The sequence below is a fragment of the Egretta garzetta genome, unplaced genomic scaffold (assembly GCF_000687185.1).
Source record: "Egretta garzetta isolate BGI_Z169 unplaced genomic scaffold, ASM68718v1 scaffold46, whole genome shotgun sequence".
Classification (NCBI taxonomy): domain Eukaryota; kingdom Metazoa; phylum Chordata; class Aves; order Pelecaniformes; family Ardeidae; genus Egretta; species Egretta garzetta.
The window spans coordinates 7,765,976-7,785,851 of record NW_009260268.1 but is presented as its reverse complement, the minus strand read 5'-3'; the positions used below and the strand labels follow the sequence as shown (position 1 = coordinate 7,785,851).

The following is a 19,876-nucleotide window of genomic DNA, read 5'->3' as shown; positions in this document are numbered from 1 at the left end:
AGTGTTTTGTACAGTACATAGTGTGCCAAAAAATAATGCTTTAGTGCTTTCTTTGGCAAATAATTCCACAGTCTCTTTTATTCTTTTCCTAGTAATTCTGGTTTTGTTTTCCTAACTATAATGTTGGACTAATAGAATAAAATTAATCTAATTTAATACAGCTTAAGCTATACAAATCTGATTATCTGCCATAGACACCCACATAATTAATCTTTTAAAAGAAAACTTTAATATTTCATGAGCACCTCTTGTGTAATGGAAAAAATTTTTGTAGAGCATTTGTTTAGCAGCTTACTTATCAGCATGTTGAATTTTCTAAGTAAATCTAATAGTAGCATTCCGTTTTTAATCTGGCCAGTATTTTTTAGTAGCTGGTTAATATTACTATTGTTGCTAGTTCCTGCATTGCTGTTGTGACGAAATTCTTAAAAGGTGACTGTAGCAGCAGTATCACTTAAATCTTCACCTGTCAAAAAAATCCCGTCAAACTAAGAAGAGCAGTGCTAATGTTATTCTGATGGGTTCATACCAAGTGTAGTTCTGCCCTATGCCTTTACAGTATTTCACATAATTATTATGATAATTTCATAAAATTAACATTACTTCATAGAAACAAACTGATAGAACTGATATTAACTAATGATAAAGGTAGGTAGATAAGAAGCAACAGAGCTGATACTGCCTGATGTTAATTAAAAGTTGAGTTTTTTTCAGCCAGGTGCTTATGCTTTTTACTATTGTATCTGAAAAGGAGTAACCAAAGCTACAAAAAGTTATTAATGTGATTGTATCACCATTGTATCCATTGCAAATTATACAGCAGACTGTAGAATGTTGTAGCTCTGTATGTAGTAATCCTGTAACTTTGTATTCCTGCCCCTCCTTGTTTCACTCTCGCTTCCCCACACCCCTCAAGAGCTGCTATGAGGATGTATTACAGAACTCTTGGCTATCTTCAGTGTGAGAATGAAATTGTGCCTTGAATGCGTTATAGAAAACTTAAGACAACCTTTTGCAAAATGAGACTTTCTGAAGTATACTTTCTACCTATTACATTAATTCAAAATAGTTCAAAGATGTAAAATATGTGGAGATCAACGGGAACACGAGTCGTCTTTCAAATAGTGGGGGCATAAATGGAGTATCTAAATTTCCCAGAAATACTGTTTCATCACAAGTGATGACTAAGAAGAATGATGGCATCAAGATAAGTGATTTTTATCCTGTTCTTATAATAAAAATGGTCCAGCTTTAATATAGCAGGTTTAACAGAACAGCGCCCTACAGATATTACTTGAGATTTTACTGTATTCCTTTGATGTTGTCTAACTGCCCTCTTCAGGATGACAGTGAATATGTTAGTCTGGTTAATGTTAGTATCTGTTTCTAGAAATAACCAATCTAATGCCTAAATCACATTTTTTTATAATTGCAAACTTTGCCTGTCAAGTAAGTGTGTTAAGTAGCAAATTGTACTCAATCAGGTAATAAGGGTCAAAATTGGGTTTTGCTGTGCTTCATAAGATTTATACTTCGGGGAGGTGAGGGGTCATAAAATTTCATTTTAACTTTTTTTTTATGATAGATTTTTTTTGTGTACAATATATTCCTTGATACAACACAACTCTGCTGGAATTGTACGTAATATATTTCATGCCTAAGGCTGATGTCAGTTATGAGGAGTGAGAGGGTCTTAAGACATCTGTGGTCCTGTCATCCTCTTCCCCCTCTTTGCACTCTCAAAAATACAATATGTATTATGTGTGTTTAGTGCTGAGTTTCTCTTGCAACACACAGATTTTTGCATCTACTGCTTTTAAATAAACAGCATTCTGCACCATCAAACACGTGGAACTGTTTTTATAGAAACACTGTTTTGAGAAAATCTGCAAAATACATTTATTTATACTACTTCTGCCTTACCACATGCAAAGATAAGTTGCCAAGTGGTGAAACCTTGGTTTGGACTCTACAGCAGATATGGTTAATTAGTAATATGGAAATAATTAGCAAAGGAGCTTATGTAAAGCCAAAAGTACTGCAAAGATCCTTTCAGGGTTTTTCGCTTTTTTTTTTTTTCTGAATTATTAATTGCTATTGATTTGTCCTATGGAAGAACCTGTGGTTTTATGGTTCTGTGATTACATGTTTAGCGAACATCTCAGCTGGTAAGGATCCCAGAATTCTCCTGGAATTACTTCTTTCCTTTCCTCTCAGTGCAGAGAAGGCGAAGTTGTTTGTTTTGGTTTAGGTTTTTGTTTTTCTTTTAAAATGAATGAATGAACAAACAAAACCCAGCCAACCAAAAGAACCTCACCTGAATATAGAGCCATGAGTAAAGGCGAGAGGAGGCTTTCTGACAAATTTGAATAGTAGCAATAAGAATTTCTGGTGGTGACAGAAAAGATTATTTAACCTTCTGCAAAAATGTTGTGCATCCTTTACCACTTTTAAAACAAGTTTTACAGAAATAATCTTGAGTGTATTATGCTACTTACAAGCCTACTGTTCATTTAGTTAGTATAATTTCCCCAGTGCTTAGTAGTTTCTGTGGCTCTTTCTGTGGCTCAGCTATTTCAGGAAGATTGCTACCATCACATTTCTGTGTTATTTTTTCACTAGTTTCAGGATTCCTTATCTGCAGCTGTCTTCAGCAAGTAAACCCTGATATTGTACTCAAGGGCCGCGTAAGCATCCCCTTGCATGGATCTGTTAGCAGATTTGAGTGATGCTTGCCACTCAGGCCACTCCTGTTTTCTGAGGCTTTTAAATATGGAAAACATTACTTTTTGTTAATGTCATCTTGGGATGTCTCTGGTATAGTTTGACTTAACGCATCTCTAATTTTGGAGAAGGCAAGTTTAAAGCAAAGAGTTGCATAGCTAGCTGAAACTTCTTTTAATTGATATTATGGATGTTGAGAATGATACTGCAAGTGTAATACGTCTAACTGCTGCAGCTGGTTATAGAATCTCTTTTGCCAGCGAATGCCACATGGGTGTACGTTTGTTTCTTTTCCTTAACAGGCAAGCTAATGAAGAATATCAAGTGCTGGCTAATTCATGGCGCTATTCATCTGCTTTTTCAAACAAACTGTTTTTCACAATAGTGGACTATGATGAAGGGGCAGATGTTTTTCAACAGGTAAATGTTGGATACTGTAAAACATTCTTAATTTTTAGAACTACGTGTTGATTTACCAAATCATACAAGACAAATTATTTTTCTGTGTGTAGGTGTGTACCTCTGTGTTTTTCATACAAATTCTTCCTGGTTAAAAACACCAGGCACTGTGGTTTCTATCACATCAGCAAGGACAGATTATATTGGTAGCCACTTCTAGTTTTTTCCAAGTGTTGTTTATAATGTTTGTTTATAGCTTACGTTATATGCATGTGAATTTTTTTTTCAACCCTTTGTTAATGTCATTTTTTTAGAATTAAGTGAAATGCAACTAACAATTGCTTTTAAAGATTTCCTTTATTTTATCTTTAGGGGAAACAAGCTCTTAACTACAAGAGACGTTTAATTGCTTTTATGTAATACAATATACTTCAGCTCCAGTAATATTTGTATTAGTCTGGAAGTTCTTCAGGGAAAAGAGAAGAGACTGTTTAAATTTTATATATTGGCTATGAAGAGTGAAAAATCAATTGTTGGAGAACAGTATAAGGCCCCCTCCTAAACTGAGTGATTAAGGCAAAACACATCCCTTGAAAATTAATACTAAACACTGGCATGCTTTTCTCTGATATTTATCCATTGATTGAAGCTAAAAATGCAAATTAAGTGACAAGTTTTTAAGTTCTGTGTATTTTCAACCACCTTTTGGTGAAGTGTGAGACTTAAATTTTTCAGGGGAAAAGTTTAATATTTATTTTTAAAATAGTTAATAATTTAAGAAGTTTAATTACTGTGTTTAGTAAATATTTTTGCTTCCAATTGACATCTTGGAATGTACTGTGTAAAGAATGGTTAATGCCTTAAGATTTTGCTTTAAAAAAATTACTTCAAATAAGCTTTAAAATCATCTTACGTTACTCTGTGTGGTTACAATAATACAAAATATGTTGTTTGATCTTGCCTTAAGCCAATCAATACATTTTAGAATAGTCCAGTACAACTTACTCCTTGTGTAAGAGGGCAGATTCAGTTTTTGTCAGGTCATATGCATTTATAGTTATGTAAAAGTTAGACCAAATCAGATAAAATATGTAAGTTTTTGACTGCCTTTGAGAAATACAGTGTTCAGAGTAAGTGATACTAATAACTATTTTAAGGAGGTTTTGGGGGAAATGTAGTTGTGACCTTATGTTTATATGTGCAAACAAGTTGTGTAATACTGATGCCATAGCAAAAAAAAAAAGACCCCAAAAAGTAATGTGACTTTGATTTTTCAGCTTTTACTCTATTTATTGAGAAGTGACAAACAATGGCAGACCAAATGCCTTCAAACTCTATACAATGTCAGAAGGTGTCTGTATCTCAGAATGTTTCTGTATCTTATAAAATATTTTATGAAGCTATTTCACAGCATTTGTCTTAACCTCTCTCAGAATATTTTTTTTATTTCCAAATCAGCTCACTAAAGAGGAGAGCTATTTTTTTGCTTAGATGGAAGATATTTTCATAGCTGATAATTTCTATTGATAAATTCAGTTCTGTCCTTGATTAAATATCGTGTTTTGATAATGTAATAAAACTCATTTTGCAGGAATGAAACAAAGTTTATTCTGCATTTGTTAAAGATGTCCATATGGTATTATCTTTAAGTATTTCCCCTGATTTTATTTATGTTAATTTTCATTTTTTCAAGTGTTTTATTGCACTGTTTCTGAGATGGACTGTATATGGAGGAATTTTGTATAGTAAAATTATATTATCCTATACCACCTTGCGAAGTTGAAGTCAAAATTTAAAGTGGCAAATGTAAATATATTTGTTTATCACCTTTGACGTTTTTGATATACTCTGAATAGTTCCAGTAACATGAACACAGGGATTAACAGTCATGTAATTTCTAGGGCAAGTTATGTAGTCTAAGCTAGTTATCTAGCCCTTTCTGGATTCAAAAAAGACTAGTGACTAGTGGTCTGTCTTGAAGCCAGTGGAAGGCTAGATCAATAGTTTAGTCTCATTAACTTCAGATTGGTGAGAGCTAGGCAAGAGAAACAATGTCAAGGTATTTGAACACTTTTTTTTCTCCCCTAGAATTCTAATATACTTTAATAGATTGGTTGAGTGTGGGGTCTTTGTTTTATTAATTACAGGAAAGTTCTTACAGTGTGGGAGAACTTTAAAGCATAAGATACTTGTCCTCAGAAAAGCTCATGGGTGAAATACTCTGAATAATTAAACATCCTAGAGAATCTATGGGAAGGAATATTCTGAGCACTCTTTTTGCAGGACTATACATGAAGATGTATAAAAGATTAATGTATGGAGTCAATATTTTTCATGCTAATTAGACTCATGTTGTCATATGCATAAAAGGTAAAAATTTTTTAAGATAGAGTTACTAATTCTTTTCTGCTATTTTTCCTGGTTTTGTAGCTGAATATGAACTCTGCTCCGACTTTCATGCATTTTCCTCCAAAAGGTAAACCCAAGAGAGCTGACACATTTGACCTGCAGAGAATCGGATTTGCAGCTGAGCAGCTAGCTAAATGGATAGCTGACAGAACAGATGTTCATGTAAGTCTCCTGACAATTCTAAAAGTTGAAACCAAATGTATTGTTGTCTGAGACAGGCTGATGACAAATTCCATCTTTCATTAATACTTTTTTCCCCTCAAGTGTAGGTTCTAGAACACATTAAAGAAAATACAGTCATTGTACTGTGGCAACTTCTGCATTTTAAAGATTATATTCCATTCTTGCTTTGTTAAATTTTATGTAGTCTGTAGAAAACAGGCGGTGATACTGTGATAAGTAGTTGTTAATAAGTAAAACATGCTTTGCAAAACTGTATACCACACAGATAGATCCAAAGGTAGCTGCTCCTAATTCAGCCACAACCTGCAAATCTGTTTTGATTCAATGTGAAATTATGTTTTGGGGTTGAACAGTTCGAAATGGTACTTAAAACTTTTTTCATATTATGTGCTTATTAAAGGAAGTAACATTTTTTTCTTATTTAAGGATTAAGGATATTTAGGGATTAATCCTTCTGAGGCTGAAACTGGATTTCAGATGCTCCCTGTTTGCTTATATGGAAGGTGATCTGTATGTATGCATTTATTTGTGATCTGTATTTGCATTTATCTTTTTCAGATTAGAGTGTTCAGGCCTCCTAACTATTCTGGTACAATTGCACTGGCTCTTCTGGTATCTCTTGTTGGTGGCTTGTTATACCTGCGACGAAATAACTTAGAGTTCATCTACAACAAAACTGGCTGGGCCATGGCAGCTCTGGTATGCAGATTTTACTTACTAATATGCTTTTTATTAGTTTCTTATCTTAGCATATGTGTCTTCATTAGTTGCACAGTAAATTCAACACCACTGCGTTAATACATTGTTCACAATGGTCCTATCAGACAAAGGTTCATAATCTAGATTTTGGGGCTAATTCTCATAAGCAGTGAGTATCAGTTACTATGACTGATTCACTGAAAATTAGCAAATTCTCTGATAGCTGCAATTTTTTGTTTGAATTTTAACAAGAAAATATTTCTAATAAAAAGCTATCATTCAACTTTCCCTTTTTTGTAAAAGCAGTAAAGTTGGGATTGGTTTAGTGTGGATATTAATGTCAGACTGTATCGCTTTAGAGTAATGAACGGTTCAGAAAACTAACAAAGGCTTTTATGTTTGTAAGAAAACGATAAAAGAACTAAGAAACAAAGAAAAAGGTGGAATTCTTTCCAAAACTGGTTTCAGTAGTATTGGCCTTAACATTCCACTGTTAACCTAAATGAGAACAGGACGATCTTACAGAGTTAATTCTGAAGAAATTCTAAAACTAGCCAATAGTCTGTTTGAAATATTAGTCAACTAAACCTTCAAGGCCATAAATAATGAATTAAGATTTAATATGCTAAATAGTTTTTTTTTTTATCATAGTTTTCAAATAACTGAGCAGACTGATGAAAAATGTGGGTTGTGCCACATGGTCAGCTGTCTCAGTTTTAGATAGGAAATAGCATGCAAGGATGGTAGATGGTGGTTAAGGTGTATTAATAAGTGCTTTTAACTCTACCATCATTATGACTGACAGAAGAGGAAAAATCTGAGAAGCAGCATCTAAGGCTTAGTTTTCAGGGACACAGAGTCAGGAGCATGGTTATCAACGCTAGAATAGTGTTTAGGGTTACCAAGTCCAATCTCACATTTTGCAACTTAATAGAGCTCCTTCCTTCTGTGTTAGCAATATATTAATTGAGAACAGTACTTTTTAAAAATTTGTCCGTGTACTTTGCACACCATAAGCCAAGATTTTTCTTCTTTTTCCATGTAAATGGTTATTTATTCACTTCATCATTTTGAAGGCTTTTTCTCAACTTGCGTCCATATGAATTAACCTTTCTTGAAAGCACATGGCTAGGACTGTAGATGGAATTATGAGTTTACTTGTGGAGCAGCATTCGTATTTTATTTCTCATCTAGGCTCCCTATCCCCTGAAAGCTTGGACCAGATGGTCTTCTGAGGTGCCTTCCAACCTGGACTATTCTATGATTCTGTGTACGTTAGCTCTGCTAGATGTAGGTTACTGATGTATCCTATAATTGTATCGTATTGATGGTCTGCTGTTCTGCTTGGATTCAACAATACGGGAAGATACCTTCTTCTGTGACACTTTCAGCTGATGGGCCTATTGGCAGCTTTTATTACATAAGTTCAAAGATGAAGTTACTTAGTACCTCTTGGGCTCTAATTCATTTTTTATATTTAAATGATCATAAAGCAAGCTCTTTGTTCAGAATTCCTTAATATTTGGCATTACTCTTGAATAATGGCTACTGATAATGCTGTTCCCTCTCACATGCTATCACAGCATTTCCTACTAGTGTGCATGGCATGCATTCTTTGTTTAAGCAGTTTGTTACTTTACCCCATACACTGAGGAAGGACTAAAGAACAAGATTTCAAACCAACCACCTACAGGACTAGATTTCAAGCAGAAAGATGTTTCCCTTTGATCAGGAGAGCCAGGGGCAGAATGTTGTCTGTTCCAGGATGTTGTTTGGAGTATCCAGAGCTCTAACACAGAGTTTTGACAGTTCTCTTCCAAAGTATGTCTGTCATATGTAGTACCATGTATTTTTCTAGATTACCATTATTTTTCAATGATAATACTTCTCAAAGATACACTACCACCAGAAAGCTCAAATTTGATATGTATCAGTCTAACTTTTTTTGGACTCCGAATTCAGTGTTTTTAGATATCACCTGAGTAAAACAATAATTAGCACACCAAAGTAAATGTGTCAGAAATCAAATGCAGATACATTATCAGTGGTGTTTCCTTTGTTTAGCCATGCACTGTATCTCTGGAGACATCAATTTTATTCCAATTTCATACCTCGGGGTTTCAGATCAGAAATTTAATGTTTGAATGTTTTGGGGAGTTGTGTGTTTTGTCTTACAGAGGTTAAAAATCATTTCTTCAAATCAAGAATCATTCTGTTACGCTCTGCATTCAGTAAATAGTCAAAGACATAACTAACTTCCTAATCAAATTAAGAAAATTAACACACAATTTCTTTCTTAGAATATTTGCAGTTCTCCTTAGCAGCAACTGGACGTTTTACATCTGAACGTAACTGTAAATTACAATGTAGAAAACTTATAATCACGTTCAGCTGAACCCCTGTGGTCAGGTTCAATGTCCAAATGTGGTCAAACATTTGAAGAAATTGTATTAATGCCTTTTCAGTAATTATCATCCTGCTGATTGTATTGACAAGCAATAATAGAGTTAAAAGGAATTCAAATGGCATTAATGCAGTTTATTGTTGTTGATACTATTTCCTGTAAAAATTTGTTTACTTTAAAAATGAATAGCATGTAGAGGATGTTTTAGAAAATGGTCTTATATCTGAAAGTATATAGCAATTAATTATGGCACTGAGCCGATGCTTCCCTTTCTTATTCATTACTGTTCTTTTGCCTTCACAATGTTGTCAAAGCCCCATACTGCAAAATGTTGTTTTAGCGAAGATCATGCAGTTACCAGAAGTCCTTTTGGTTTTATTCAGATCTACACAGACATAAAAGTTAACTTATAAGTTCTTTTTGATGGAATCATCGGGGACGTTCGATTGTAGGCTTTTGCACAGATGACCTTAGTTCTGTAAAATGGCTAGATGTCAAGATCCATAGAAGAAAATGGACAGTCATTAATATATTCATTCTAAGGTATTGTGTAGTTACGATTCTCTTACATGGTGATTTTTTCCTACCAGTAAAACTTAGAGCTGCTTTCTTCATAAAAGCTCATTAAAAGGAAAAATGGAGAAGATGGTGTCTAGATAAAGGGAGCGAGTCATGACTAATAAAATGCTTCTATGAAGTGTATAAATACCTAATAAATACTTAATTTAAAAGAATTATAGTCTTCCTGAATATTTTTCCTTTTTGAACTTTAAAAAAACAAATTAAACAGGGAAAGCCTAGAAAAATGCATAAAAAACTACAGGAAGCCCATGTTTTTGACAGCAGTATTGGCACTTACTTTGTTCCTTATTGGCAGTTCTTTTTACGGACCTTGTAGAACTGAGAAAGCACATGAGCTTTTTTCTAAAAGCTGTAGTTTTGGGTTTTGATTATTTTGTGGAAGTGTTGTACTGCTAGGTAGCTAGCATTCATTAACTATATGGAAAATAACATTTTTAATTTCAACTAAAACTCTGTCATAGATATCCTGGAATTCAGTAACTGAAAACCGTATCATTGCAAAAAGAAAAATCTCTTGTTTTCTTGTCCTTGTTTTTCAGAGCTGCTTAATTTTTATTTAAATGAAAAATGGACAGTGTCTCTCTGCCTGATTGAATGAACTGTTCCTAAAAGTTAGAAAAAAATTCTCAGCATGAAGTGCCTCTGCTGTTTTTACTAGCAGGAGAACAGAGGATCCCACAAACGTTGACTGAATTTTTATTTGATATCTCCACTGATAACAAAAAGTTGTGTCTCATAGGTAATATTTCCAGCACTGTTTTAGGAGAATATTTAGAAATGCGATTTTTAGTGATCCATCTAATGGTTTTGATAGATTCTCAGAAGCAAGACCAGAGCTTTCATCTCACACATTGATTCCAATGCCAATTCACACAAGACCGTTGAATGGGTTTTGTCCTCAACATTAGATTGTGCAACAGCAGTGCTATTAGCAGTTTCATCCCCTCATTGAAGCACTGCAGACTCTGGAAGTATCTTGTATGCCTTAGGCATTTTTACTTGCAACATTACCCAGAAGACTTTTAGAATGGCAAACCATGATGATTGAGTCACAGTACATAATATTCCAAAAGATGTCTTTTGAGATCACATCTAAAATTTATCCCCTAGATTATTTTAGACTTCAGTTCAAATCCTACTGTTCATCTATGGGTATTCTCCCCTCTGACATGCTAGCACAAAGATGAGGAAGGGCTTCAGTCCTTGGATATTTGCAGAGTCCTGTCCTTTTTTTACTGATAACAAGAAGCAATTCAGATTCTTGTCAAGAGTCTTCATTTCTTAAGCAGAGAGAATAAAAGGTCAGATGGTATGAACTGGGCAAATTGCTAACATTTTAGATAAGGAATTGCTACATTTTAGGCAACAATACTGGTGCTGAGAGTTTATTTGTTCAGTTGGCTAGAATGTGGGCTACTGGGGGCTTCTTAAAGCGTTTTCTTTACTAGGCTGCCACTGTGGGTTTCTACAAGTAATTTTCAGTTTTATTTTATGAGTTAGTTTCAGATTTGCCTGTATACTTGCGGAGTCTGGGAAGGCAAAGTCTGTGCTCAAATTTTAAGGCAGCTGCATAGGAGTTCACTCTTGGGCAAAATATGTCAAGTCACTTGAATGAGGAGACAAAGCATGGTTTTACTGTTGTTGTAACAGTTAATGGTTATGAGAAATGTGTTCTGTGCTGATACACTCCACAGTACCTATACTGTGCAGTACATTCATCATCAGTTATTGCTCCAAAAGAGCTTGAAGGGTATCAGGGCTACTAGAGTCTTCTTTACCCCCTTCTGGGAATGAGGATAAAAAAGTATGTGTTTTATACAAAGATATGGCTAGAAAAAGTCAGGCTCCTCTACGTGAGTAGATAGGCATCTCAAAAGAACAGCAATAAATGCAGGTTATTAATTTCCTTTTCCCACAGTTAGAGAAGCATGGTACCTTTTAAAGATGCAGAAACCCATTCTCTTTGCTTCTGTGTTGTACTCCCTGTCCTTGAATTGTATATCTCTTATTGGAGATTCTAATAAGTGATGGATTGTTATTTAAAAATTGCATACAGCTCTTGCAGCTCTGTAGCCTTCGTCAAGTACAAAAGCAAAGTTAAACGGAATGGAAAGGATTACATTTCTTTAAAACAATAATTGTGAAATGGCTAAAACTGACATTAAGTACAGAACTGGCTACCTGTATCTCCTTTTTTTGAAACCATGCTTGAATTTATCTATATTCATAAATTAATCTAGAATGCCATTATTTTGCTTATGTTAGAAAGTATTTACCGTGTTCTGGTGTCTAAACTTGCAGAGAGAAATCTAATGATCTGCTTTGTATAGTATCTGCTAGTAGGAAGCTTCACTTCAAAATGCATACCAAATGGCTCTTTAAGTCTCTAGTAGGTTTGTTTAATAAACTAGCAAATAGTGTTAAACAAAATTTACTCCTTTGAGAAAGTGATGTATTAAACCAAATTATTTGACAAAGCTTGCAAGACCAAGAACAGTCAAGAAATTCTGCCCATACACCTGTAAAGTTGTGTCTTGCTAGCAATTCAGTGTTCTGGTGGGACTCTTCATACTTATTTACCTTGCATCTGTTCTTAGGAGCCTTGTGGCACACACACAAGTGCACCACGGGTGAGCTCAAAGCAGATTCCCTCTTAGTGAAAGTAAGGCCAAAGTCATGCACTGTGAAGCCATCAAGAAAGCACCACTTGCAATTTGTTAACAAGGTCCTTGAGCAGTCCTGTCTACACATAGGGAGTTCTCACCCAGTAATAGCGGTGAACTTCATTACCACTGAAGACAGCCTGTGGACGTTCGGTCCTGGAACCATGATGTATTGTAGCAAATCATTGTTAGTTCCCCTTCTGTACTACACCAATCAATAATGTAGATCTACTCTAACTGCTTTTATCATTTGCTTGCAGAATAAGCTACCTAAATCTGGAAGCTCTTAAAATAGTTAAACCCCAAACTCCCCTGATAATTCAGGTGGCATGCAGCAGTTGAAGTGTTCTTGGAGTGTGACAAAGAGAAAGAAAGGAGCAGGTGGATGAAAGGGGCGTCCTCAGTAAGGGGGTGAAATCTTCTCATGGTACTGGTCTCTGCAGTACTTCTGATGTACAGGCTCTACTCTGGATAAGCGGAGTTGAAAATCTTTCTGAATGCTCAGAGAAAAGTGCCTTAGCTTGAATATTCTCCTGTTCTCCAGTTTTCATAGTTTGTACTTTAACAAGATCCAAGAAAACTGCAGAAAGGAGCCATTTCTCTGCATGTGAATTACTCCATTGAAATAAATACGATATAAACCCATGAGGTAACTGAAGTCATTAGTCACATGTTACAAGTTGCTCATTAGTAGAAACAAATCTGGCAAAGTCTTATCCTGGGAAACACCAACTTAGAGTAATGGTGAGCAAACTAGGTGTTTTGGAAATTTTGGATCCCAAAGCATGGGATCTTATGGAAACTGGGGTTTGGAATGGTAAGCATTGAGTATTAGTATGATGCATTATGTATGTATGCATCTGTTCTACAAACAATGGTGTGTGTTTCAAGTACATTTTACAAACAGTGGAAGTCTGTAGTTTCCAGTGTGCTTGTTTTTTGGTTTTTGTGGTTTGTTTTTTTTTTTTTTAACCTGGATGATCATAATAGGAAAATATAGGACACAGTAAAATGAGCTTGAATGTCAAGTGATATCTGTAGCAAACCAAGTGCTTGCTTAAGGGAAATGATGGAAATGCTCTGTTCTCAGGATACTTAAAATAGATGAAGAGTGGAAGAGGACATGGGAGAAGCTGGAGAATGTTTTTTGGCTCCTGAAAAGTTCATTTTGAACTACACAGTAAAGAGGTGCATGATGGAAAGAAATCACAGCAGATCCAGGATGTGGTGTACTAAATTAGTTTTCTTGGTCACTAGCAGTCTGAACTGTAAGATTATGAAAGATTCCTTCAGGATAAACAAACATACTGTTAACTCTTTCCTTTTCAATAATATTAATAATTTGAAATTGTTTCTACCCACTATTGTGTTTCCTAGATATTTTTTTGTTAGATGTTAGCATGTTGTGAGACAGTGTATTTGTATTGGCAAGTATTAAAATTCTTCAGTAATTTGAGAGATTTATCTGTTATAAAGTATATGACTGTATATAAACTGGGGTGAGTTTTTAATCTTTCCATATGGAAGCAGATTTGGCCCTAGAGAGAATGTAAATTAAATACAGTAATTTAAGAATGAGTAAAATGACTTTTCATAGAAAACTCACTTTCACAGAGCCACAGTTTGTACAGTCTATGCGTCTGTTCTCTTCTATTGCTTTACTTTTCAACTACCTTTTGGCCTTTAAAAATATCTTTCACTTCACTTTTGTTACCCACATTTTCAGTTTCTACACTTCTGTTCTTTCACATAAGCCATCTCCTGTGTGATTCATCACCAAAATTGCAGTATAAATTCCTCTGCTAAAACAATCTGCAAGGTATAGAAATAACTGTTACCCTTTTCCAGTAATGGAAGCATATACTCTCTTCATTTCTTTGCATATTATTAATTAAAACATAATCCATTTGCTAATAATCACTGCCAGTATGCTTTCATCTGCCATATTCATTATTATACTGTTACATTCCAAATCCTGTTAGGGGCAAAATGAAACACACCGTATAGTTAAAGCCAAGAATCTGTTCTTAGTGTAATTGAAATCTTAATGCTACAACAAAGAATTATTATTAAAACAGATATGAAAATGTATTTTTTTTTTTCAGTATTTTCTTTTTCTTTCTACTACAAGGGCAAAAAGTCTCACTAATAACAACCCAATTAAAATTGTTATACACACACTTCCTAGTATCTTAACCTTTATCTAATGTCATAGTTACTCTTCCACTGTTTCTGTCTGGATCCTGGGAGTGCTATGTGAGTTGTCAGCATTCCAGATTCTTTGCTGGGAGGAGTATGATGCTGTTAGTTTTTTCCTCCTTGCTGTAGGTCCACTTGGGGCTGCTTATACACTTTTTCCTTCCTTCACTGATCCGCAACTACATTTTACATCAAAATTTACTGGGTAGATGGGGATTGTCTTACATATGTTGGATGCTTGTCCTTTATTCTCTTCATTACCCCTAAAACTGATTTTGACCAGCTCCCATCTCTGTGTTTCTTTAATTTACCCTTGGTGTAATATTTATAGGCTTGGGGTCTCCAGTGTAATCCTGTGCCCCTTTTGTTATCATTCCATACTGGTACACTTCATCCTGTGTTTCCACTTTTATTGTCTCTGCTATCATCCCATGTCTCCACTACATCATTATGTTGGTCATAGTTATTTCATCCTAAATGGAATAGAAAAAATATATTATGCCATACAAAGACAAGCAAGGTAAAGTAATGTAAAGTAATGTAAACTAGGCATAGCCACCTGGTCTTTGAAAAAATTGCTGTTTCAGCTGAACAAGTTAAAAAAAAACAAACAGGAAAGCCAAGACAGATTTGGATGAAGCCTTACAAGATTCAATCCTAAGGCCTTCCAAAGTTTGTTCAAATCGTATTCCTAGAGGTGGCATTGCTGCATTCATGGGGATGAGAGAGCTACACTAGCTTACATTTATTTCACAAATGTGTTAATAAACATTCTTTAAAGAAAACGCTTTAAAGGGTTTTAGTAAGCCCTGTCTTAGTTAACCATTGTGGTATGAATTTTTACATTTGTGATCCATCTGCTTAAATCACTGTGACTGTGCTGGTGAGTATATTGATGTACAGTGAAAATGAGCATATATGTAAAAACTGTACTGAAATTATCTTGGAGATTTTGTAAGGGTTATCTGTACTGATGCGTCAGAAGACTTAATTAGATGATACAAGTTTCCCATTTCTGTTTTTCTCATTTGGTAATCAATAGATACTGTATTTTCATCTTTAACGTAGTCATCATAACTCTTGCTATGACTATGATGTTTATCTTGTGGATTCTGCAGTATGACCTTCCGCAAGAATTAATGTCATTTTTTAGTTTTCATACATTCCTAACCTAACTCCACACTTCTTTCCATAGGGAATTTCACTTTTCTACCAACTCAACCATTGTTATTTGTCATAGTTAAAATGAATCACAGTCATATAGGACACACAATGAGAATTTGATAAGATGGGGATGACTTTTTTTTTTTATAATTGGATTTTTTTTTCTTATGATTTTACATATTATTTCATACACCTCAAATAAAACAGTTAAGCTAAATATTTATATTAGATTAGAGGCAGAAATAACTTTGTGAAAGGTTGTATAAATCTTGAACAGTAGTTTGCAGAATATTGGAAATGAATGCCTTCTACTGCTATGAGTGCTTTTTGCTATATAGATGTGTAAATGTGGCAATTCCAAGTGCACATAAAGACAGGATTATTTCAAGTGACATTTTGAAAATCTCTGTCTGGAGCTAACTCATTTTCTAACAGAAGTCATTAAGAATTTTATGAGAGCAACACATCTGAAAATCCTATTCTAAAAATCATATAGAGGTAGATACTGTATATGGTTAGGTAAACAATTATGTATCTAAACCAAACATCACCAGCAGAATGGTTTTCTCTTCAATTCTGGGGAAATAAATGAGTATATTGTTCTATTTTTTTCTAGTGTGTTGTATTTGCTATGACATCTGGTCAGATGTGGAATCACATTCGTGGACCCCCGTATGCACATAAAAATCCTCAGAATGGACAAGTGGTGAGTTGATTCTTTTTTTAATTTTATTTTGAGGGGAAATAGATAATCACTCCCTATAGTGAGTCTACAATAGCAAATAATTGCAGTTCCACAACACTGTAATGACAGTGTGCCAGTCTTAAGTCGCCAGTGGCAAGCAGGGTCTGTTTTGGAATTTCAGATGTTTAGAAGGTTCCACCATCTTTGATTTAAGCAATGAAATGAGTGGCCGTGTTTTTCAAAATTCTCTTTATCAGGCTGTAGTGAATGTGTTATAAAATGTTCCATAACACATAATTCCCGCTGTCCAAAGATAAATGGATATTGCATCTTTTTGTAGAAACGTGCTCCTTCACAAGGTAAAAAGCAAGTTCATCTCTTTTTCTTCTTTTCAGGCTTCATTTATACAAATCTTTGAGGTTTGTAACCTCTTGTCTTCCTCTTTCTTGAGCTTTCTAGTTAGAAAAGAGGATGGCAAATATTTTCACGTGCTTTGTATTTTTCATGTGCTTTTTTCCATCATACTTGTAACTCTTCCACTGAACTTTACAGAATGCTTTTTCCTGTATATCTGTACTCCTTCAATTTAAATTCATCAGCTTTACTAAGAACTTACTACTAGCTGATTACTGCCAAAATTACTGTTATATCCTGCTATTGCTATCTTTGAAGGAATTCTCTTGCTTCTTCCTGCTCACAAATTAGCCAATGTTCATCAGAGTTCAGAAGGAGAAACTCTCTTTGCCTACTGCAAAGGTAAAGAGGACCTTGGCTAGTTTCTACCACTCTTTGTTATTTACTGCTTTTCAAGCAAGTTGTTGGGATGGAATCTACGAAACTTGCCATGAATTTAGTGGTCAGGAAGCTTTTTATGACTAGTGGCCTGTCAAGGTATTTTCACCTTTGACCATCACTGGTTAAAGGAGACTGGCTTATGTCTTAAAACAATAATTTATTTGAAGTTCTCTTTGTATCATGTCTTAATTGAAGTAGCAAAAAAAATGGTTTGAACTTGATTACTGATTTGCTTTGTGTTAGGAATGTAGCAGCATATTGATGTCATAAAATAACACAATTCCATCTGTCAACTTCATTATACAGAAGTAGAACTGATAATGTCATAAAATAATCTCTGTAAAACACTGTGTTTATAAAAATTTAGAGTTTTTCATTACTGCCTTGCAGTATTAAATTTATGGTGCTTTCCCATAGAGTGACAGAAAGGAGAAATACTGCACAGAAAAAGCACCATTCGTGACAAATTAGTTTTTACCATATCAGTTTTACACACATTGCTCTTCTTAAATACCTGTTTCTGAATTATAGGCTACATTAAATGATTTAAAAATATCCCTTTAATTGTTCCTGAATTTGTGACATCTTGTCTCAGTTTTCAGAGTGTGAACTCCTCATATCCTGTCCGAGTGTCTGAAAAATTACTAGTTTGGCAGTGTTAACATACACAAATAAATAATGAATATAATGGTAGTGACGGTTTTAAGTTCTAGTTACTAACCTACTGTATTAGTCAATGCACATACCATCTGTTCTGGTTTTGCTCCATTATACAAGTTCAGGTAAGTTTTATGCCTCTGATTCATCTGTCTGTCCTTGTTCATGTGTGTCAGTATTTTCACCTCCTTGGAGTCACGTCTGTGTCAGTAAGTAAAAACAGTCAGGTCCTAAGAATTAAAAAAAGTATAGATGCAGGATCACCAAGTTCCTGATTTATTTAAGGTATCACTGACCACTATAGTTGTGACTTGGAGCTCTGGTTTCTACCAGTGTTAAAAGCTTAATAAGTATTCTGTAAACCTTTACCTATTTTACACTGCTTTTTTTTTTTCCAAATAACATTATTGAACACTTTTCCCGCTTCATTTTTCTAACACTTATCTATGTTCCTGTGAAATTGAAGTCATAAAAGTGCTTATCTAACAGTCTTGTGAGATTTATTCAACCATGATAATTTACTGTAACACTGTTCTGCATTAACAACTGCTGTCTTTACATCTGGATGAAATTTAACTCATCACTTTCTTTCAATGTCTAGGGTTTAGTACCATTTCCAAATTTCCACGCTCATTTTGTACAATTACCTGCACTTAACACTCGGAAACATTAACAGTCTTACCATGTAAAATTCTGTTTTTAAGAGGAGACAAAGAACAACTCACCAAGCTTAATTGTTTTATTGTTAGGTTCAAATTTACTAATTCTTAGCGTTTCTTACTTAATAGGAGTTAGTGGTTCTGTTCTGTATGAGCTGTAGAGCATGATATGCCACCAGACTTTGAAAGTGGTAATATTCTGTCTTCATAAACTGTTCCTTGCCTCAGATATGTCCTACTATTTGCTTTGTTCTTATCATACTTTAGATGAGGCTTCATTTCTTTTCCTTAAATTTCTATTTTTTCAAAAGTTGAAAAGATGTTTGTTTGCTTTGCTTAAATAACATTACTTACTAGTATTTAGAAAGCTGAATCACACAGTACTGTTGATATTTCAGTTCTGGCTTAGGTTGAAAAAACTGGTGCTAGTCTTCTCTCTTGACACTTTCTTTATCTCTGTTATGTTTTTCGAGTTCTTCGTCTTCTGCCTAGTAATTTTGCTAGGATTAGGCCCTTCTTGACTGCATGACACTAAAATATGTACTAATTTTACTGGAGTTGAGAATGAATACTAAACGTCCTATTGGTGTCCATATCTAAGTCTTGGGAGAGTTCTGATTTTTATTCAGAGCTTGATCTGCACAGAACTGGTGGTGAGACAAGTAGAGAGCTGGAGAAAACAATTACATATTTTTGAGCCTCCCACAGAGGTAGTTCTGCTGCTGTTTAATTGACCTAGTAGCAAAGAATTCTCATTAGATTTTCATCCGCTTTTAGTCAAATAGCAGCAATGGCTACGAAAGCATTTATGTATGACTATCCAGGGATTAGCAGCCATTTTTTTGATTTGGGCACATATTCTACAATTTTCATTGTGCAGTATGCTCAAGACTCCATCTTTAAAATGGTTAAAGTTTGCTATAAATGAGAACAAGGCAAAGGACAAGCTGGATATAAAATACTGAATTAAGATAATTTTTAAAGCTCATAATTTTCTTTCCTTCCCACAGAAGAAATTATTAGAAGTTGGAAAAGTTTCTGTGTGAAGAGGAAAATAAGATATTTTTATTGTCAGATATTAGATGATCCTCTTACATAAGCTGATGCTTTGTGAAATGGATAATATTATTTGCTACTACATTAACTGGATTTTTTTTACACATCTTATATTTTAAAGGCATGTTAAAATTGCTTAAGCATAACACAAATTATGCCCTTAGGAACCAATTTATATCTGTTTAGCAGCTCTTTTAGATAGAACACCTTGCAATATCAGATCAAATATAAATATTTGATCAATTGTGGAGTTTATTCAGCCTTTCTTTTTTCCTGCTTACCTTTCACAGTTTTATAACCACTGATCTTTATTCAAGAACAGTCTCTAAAGTACCACTTTTCAAATGGTTTAGCTGATACGGGTTTTTGGTAATCTGTATGTTTCTAAAGTTAAAAATATGCTTGACTGCTATTATTCATTTTTGCATCTGTCAATGCAAAATTACGGTACTCTGAAAATTTTAGGCTTAGAATATAGAGATTCTTCATTCAGATTCGTCCTCTGCTGCTAAGCAGGACAAAATGTCATTTATTAAAGTATATTCTTCTATGTTTTCTGACATGGCTTTTTCATATGAGTCTAATTAAAATAAATAGA

General features: G+C 34.4%; 1 protein-coding gene across 1 annotated transcript in view; it reads left to right on the top strand.

Moving 5' to 3' along the window:
• The window catches only part of TUSC3 (tumor suppressor candidate 3), a 99,450-nt gene that overhangs the window by 26,673 nt on the left and 52,901 nt on the right, over positions 1-19,876 (top strand). Inside the window, exons 3-6 of the mRNA XM_035897732.1 lie at positions 3,027-3,144; positions 5,554-5,694; positions 6,274-6,414; positions 16,043-16,132. Of these exons, the coding sequence (XP_035753625.1) occupies positions 3,027-3,144; positions 5,554-5,694; positions 6,274-6,414; positions 16,043-16,132 (490 nt within the window). The remainder of the gene's footprint in view (positions 1-3,026; positions 3,145-5,553; positions 5,695-6,273; positions 6,415-16,042; positions 16,133-19,876) is intronic.